The following is a 4,551-nucleotide window of genomic DNA, read 5'->3' on the forward strand; positions in this document are numbered from 1 at the left end:
GGCAGCTTGGATTAGGTAAACTTGTCGTGAACGATCACCGGCTCAAAGTTGACCCCGTCACGTAGCCGGTGTCATAGTCCGACTGGCAGTGATGTCCAACCTGTGGGTGTCTGTGGCGGTCCTTGGGGTGGTTGTGCTCCTTAGTGAGGCGGTGCGTCGGGCTGCGGTGCGGCTGCTCCGCGGCTCTCTCAGCGTGTACCTGCTGGAGGCTGCGTCCACATTCCAGCTCTGCTGCTGCTCACATGAACTAAAGCTACTGTCTGAGTCTGTGCAGCTGGAGCTACCGGTGGCCCTCAGCCTCACCTACACCATGACGGTCATTCACCTCCTGACATTCCGGGATTCAACGTGTAACCCCAGCGGGGCGGTGGACAGAGCGTGCCGGGGCCGCTTCAGCTTCGGTACCGCGGGCGTCGTCGTCGCCTGTCAGTTCGCTGCAGCGTGGGCGGCGCGGGGCTTCGCAGCGTCCATGTGGTCACTAGCTTTGTCCGAAGTCCACGTCCAGCACCAGAAGTTCGGGTTCAGGTGCTTTGACCCCCTGGGTGGGACGGTCCTGGAGGCTGCGGGCGTGGAGCTGGCATGTACCTTCACTGTCCAAGCGGCGGCCATGCACGTGCACAGCGTGGAGGAGAAGCTTCGGGCTCCGCTCATCGCTGCGGTCATCACCGCTCTGGTGTTCACAGGTCAGCTTTAACACTTACTATTCACACATAATGTAGAACTACTGGCTTCTTTAGCTTCATTTCTACCTGTTTTCTATTCACTCAGGACAGTACACACATTCCCAAACTTTATTAGTAAATATTACACCTAAAATTTGCATTTTATTATTCCTTTGAGAAACATTGACAAACACAGATTAAACTAACTTTGAATCAGATTTGAAATTATTATTTTTATTTTTTGGATATATCTTCCAAAAGACCAAGAGTGTAACAAAAAAAACAAAAAAAAAATTTGAAAATGCAAAATTGGGTGTATTAAATAATAAAAAGATTTCACTTAATATCTGGTAAAATTATAATAATAATTCTTTTGATTTTTTTTGTCCAGTTTCTACAGAAATCTTTGAAAAGTTAAAAATTCCATACCTAGGCTCATATAAATGTTTATTTTTATATACTCTACGTTTATACTGACACAAGATATCAAAGTATTAATTTATTAATTAAATGTAGAGTTTCACTTAAATATACATTCATCGCTAACTTTAGCACTTTATTGCTCCATAAGCAGAACTGAAGGACCATCTTGATGACATGTGAAATGAGCTTAAAGCATTTGTAATCAATGATATGTACATGATTTTCCACACTCATCTTATTCTAATGCGCTTGATGGTAAATACTGAGCAGGCGTGACTTCTTTGCTCATCTTTCTGTGCAGGTGGAAGCATTTCCGGGGCAGTTTTTAACCCCGTCTTAGCCTTTTCCATCCAGTTTCCCTGCAGTGGTCACACTTACCTGGATTACTGCTTCATCTACTGGCTGGGACCAGTTTTAGGTGAGTGCACGACTGTGATGAACAACTCTACTATTCTTTCTTTACTTTATTATCTTCTTTATGGTGTCCACTAGTTCTGTAATTCTGCGCTAGCAAAAACAAATGATGTGAGGCAATGATAAACTCTGCTCCCTCTCTGTGCTCAACACTGCACAGCAATGCAAATGTGCCAATTCTTAACCAATCAGTACACTGGAACAAAAGTTGATTTGAGGGAGTATTTAGATGCTGTGATGGTAGGGGTGTGTATTGCCTGTCATCTGGCGATACGATTTGTATCCCGATACATAGGTCATGATACAATATATGACTTAAGAAACAACTAATCTGTAAATGTGTACACCGTCATGAGAACATTATGTATGAAATATATTTTATTGGCATATTTTACACTCAAAACATTGGCTTTAACATGCCATGTGCCAACAACTTAAAATAAAACAATAACATACAATCTGCCTGTGGCTTTTAAACCAACTTTGACTTTAGTGCAACATGGTTTTAGTGCAACTTAACTGAGGTATATGTCTAGAAAAACAAATAAATTTATAAAAGTTAGTATTTTCTTTTTAGATTTTATTGAAAAAAACACAAACACGAGGTTTCAGTGCATTTCTTTGTACAGTTACATAGTTTCCTGCAGTGGAAAAGACTTTCCTGGTTAAATAAATGTATAAAAAATCAATATGGATGCATTTTGAATCGATCCGACAATCGTGTGACGTAATTTCGCGATATATATATCGCCGAATCGATTTTTTTTTCAACATCCCTATGTGAAGGTAGATGTCCTTGTGTTATAAATGTTCAAAAAGCACAGCAGGTTTTTGTATTGGTGCAAATGGAGCAGGGCAATTATTTACTGATTGATATTCACAGCTTTGGCAGTGCCTGCCAATCACATTTTAATTTCAGTTCCACATTTACTGGTAAGAATTCCTTTAATCGTTTGTTTGTCTCCCAGGAATGGTGAGCTGCATTCTCCTGTTTGAGAAGATTCTCCCCTTCTTGTCTGGAAAAGACACTGGAAGGTTGGACATCACTGCAGCTCTGAAGCAAAAGACCCAGTAATGATGAGTTCAAGCTCTTCTGCTGCCAGAGTTTATGGATCTTCAAAGAAAACAGGACGGCTGATTCTTTATTTTCCTGCCTCACATTAACAACAGTCACATGTTCTAAGTCTGTCTGTAACTGTGCGTGTTGAACTCCACCTTGTCATGCACGGACTTTAAAATCCTCCTGCCTCACCTTTAGATGCACACGTGTTCTAGTTCCCGTGATAGATGGTCAGAATCATGTTCGTTCTCCTGCTTTCACTTCAAAAACCTACAGCAGCTACACCAAGACTAGATTAATCCAGATTGATCAGGAGATATTTGCAGTGTTCTATTAAGCAGAAACATGGATATGTCTGGTTTAGAGCAACGCTCAGAAACCAGTGGCCCAGACCACTAACCAGTGTGAATTTTCACTGGTTTTGTGCACAGATTAATGAGGGAAGCAAGTTTCCACAAAACATGATTTAACCTCTAACCTGCTGATCGTGTTTCACCACAGTTTTAATACATTTCAAGGAACTTGCAGTGACTTTCCTCAGTGATAATGCCTCTAAGGAAGTACGTGTTATGACATGTATGATGACAAGTGCAAGAAAGCTGCATTTGTTTTTAAAAACTTATTAAACAGCACCCAGCAATGCTGTGTACAATCAGTATACACTGTTATATAATGTTATATGTTATATGAGCCCTACTGCATTGTTATTGATCTTACAGCTGCTGTACATATTTTTTATTGGATAAATAGATAGTGTGGGCCTTAGATTCATAATTTGTAAAAGGTTGAAATTGTTGCTCAAATGTTAGTTTTCAACTCCACAGTGAAACCCTCTTTTTGAAATTTTTGGAAGCATTGCATTGTGGGATGTGGAGTTTAAACGGATGCATAGTGTTTTTCCTTCATACTTAAAAAATGTTCACAGGCAGCAATTTCAACCTTTTACATTTATTTTCTCAAGCAAATGACCTTCGATTTATTGATCTGAGGCCTATTCTGTCTGTATCTGATTTAAAAATGTCTCCAGTAGCTTTAACTTATTAATAATTAACTCGAGAATCTCATGCTCTTATTTAGTAGGAGGGGCTAAAACAGGGCTTTTAAAGTTTCAGGTTACCGCCTCCTGGTTCAGAGGCACAAAGCTTATCAGCACAAATACAGTCCAATTAGACCTGGGCAATTTATCATGAGTCTAGATGTATCACTATTTCTTTTTGGACGATATAGAAAATTACAATATCTCCTATAACAATCTATTTTTATTTTCTAACTTATTTTAGTAGTCGCTGCTTTCACTATTTGTCAGAACAGCATGAAAAGCACAGTTTGATTGCTCAGTGCCTCCGAACGCTTTACAAGCCACAGTACAGAACTCACTCGCACATGCTGTCTCTCTTAGGAGAAAAGGCCAAAGTGGCACATATTGTGCAAATGTTTATTAATAGATCTGACAATGTAGCATTGTGCATCAGAAAATTTAACCCAAAATTGTCTTTCTGGTAAGACTGTTCTGGTCAAAAGTATTGACATTTATATCTAATATTGCCATTTTGAGAAAAATCTAGGAATATGAATTTTGGTCTCACTGCTGCTCGAAGATGTATTATGATTTACCAAGGATGGGTTTCATCTCTACGGGTACACAACATGGATGATCTCATCTTTTCAATGCATTTTTGCGCAAAACTGTATTGGTGTGTTCTGGGTGCAGATTTTGTGAGGAAAGAGGCACCGACATGTGGTTGTTTAGAGCAAATCAATTAGTTTGTGATTGTTTTTATTCAACTGTGATTGATAACTCTGGTTATTTTCCATGTATCTGAACATCTATTTTCTTACTTGACATGTTGCTATAAACACAAGATGCATATTTTTATGGTTATAACATTTTGAATTCTTCTCTCCTGAAATAATGTGAAATAAGCAATAGCTTGACATTTACTTTTTTTAAAGGTTTGAAACGAAAATGCAAGTTTCTATTTTTATATTACA

The 4,551-nt window shown here is 39.2% G+C and overlaps 1 protein-coding gene across 1 annotated transcript; it reads left to right on the top strand.

Annotated features, from left to right (window-relative positions):
* On the top strand, nucleotides 1-4,551 carry LOC114475726 (aquaporin-11-like). The gene is made up of 3 exons (XM_028466790.1): nucleotides 1-683; nucleotides 1,387-1,503; nucleotides 2,468-4,551. The coding sequence occupies exons 1-3, from the start codon at nucleotides 92-94 to the stop codon at nucleotides 2,572-2,574; spliced, it is 816 nt and encodes a 271-aa protein (XP_028322591.1). The 5' UTR covers nucleotides 1-91; the 3' UTR covers nucleotides 2,575-4,551.

This window comes from Gouania willdenowi, chromosome 14 (assembly GCF_900634775.1).
Source record: "Gouania willdenowi chromosome 14, fGouWil2.1, whole genome shotgun sequence".
Classification (NCBI taxonomy): Eukaryota; Metazoa; Chordata; class Actinopteri; order Blenniiformes; family Gobiesocidae; genus Gouania; species Gouania willdenowi.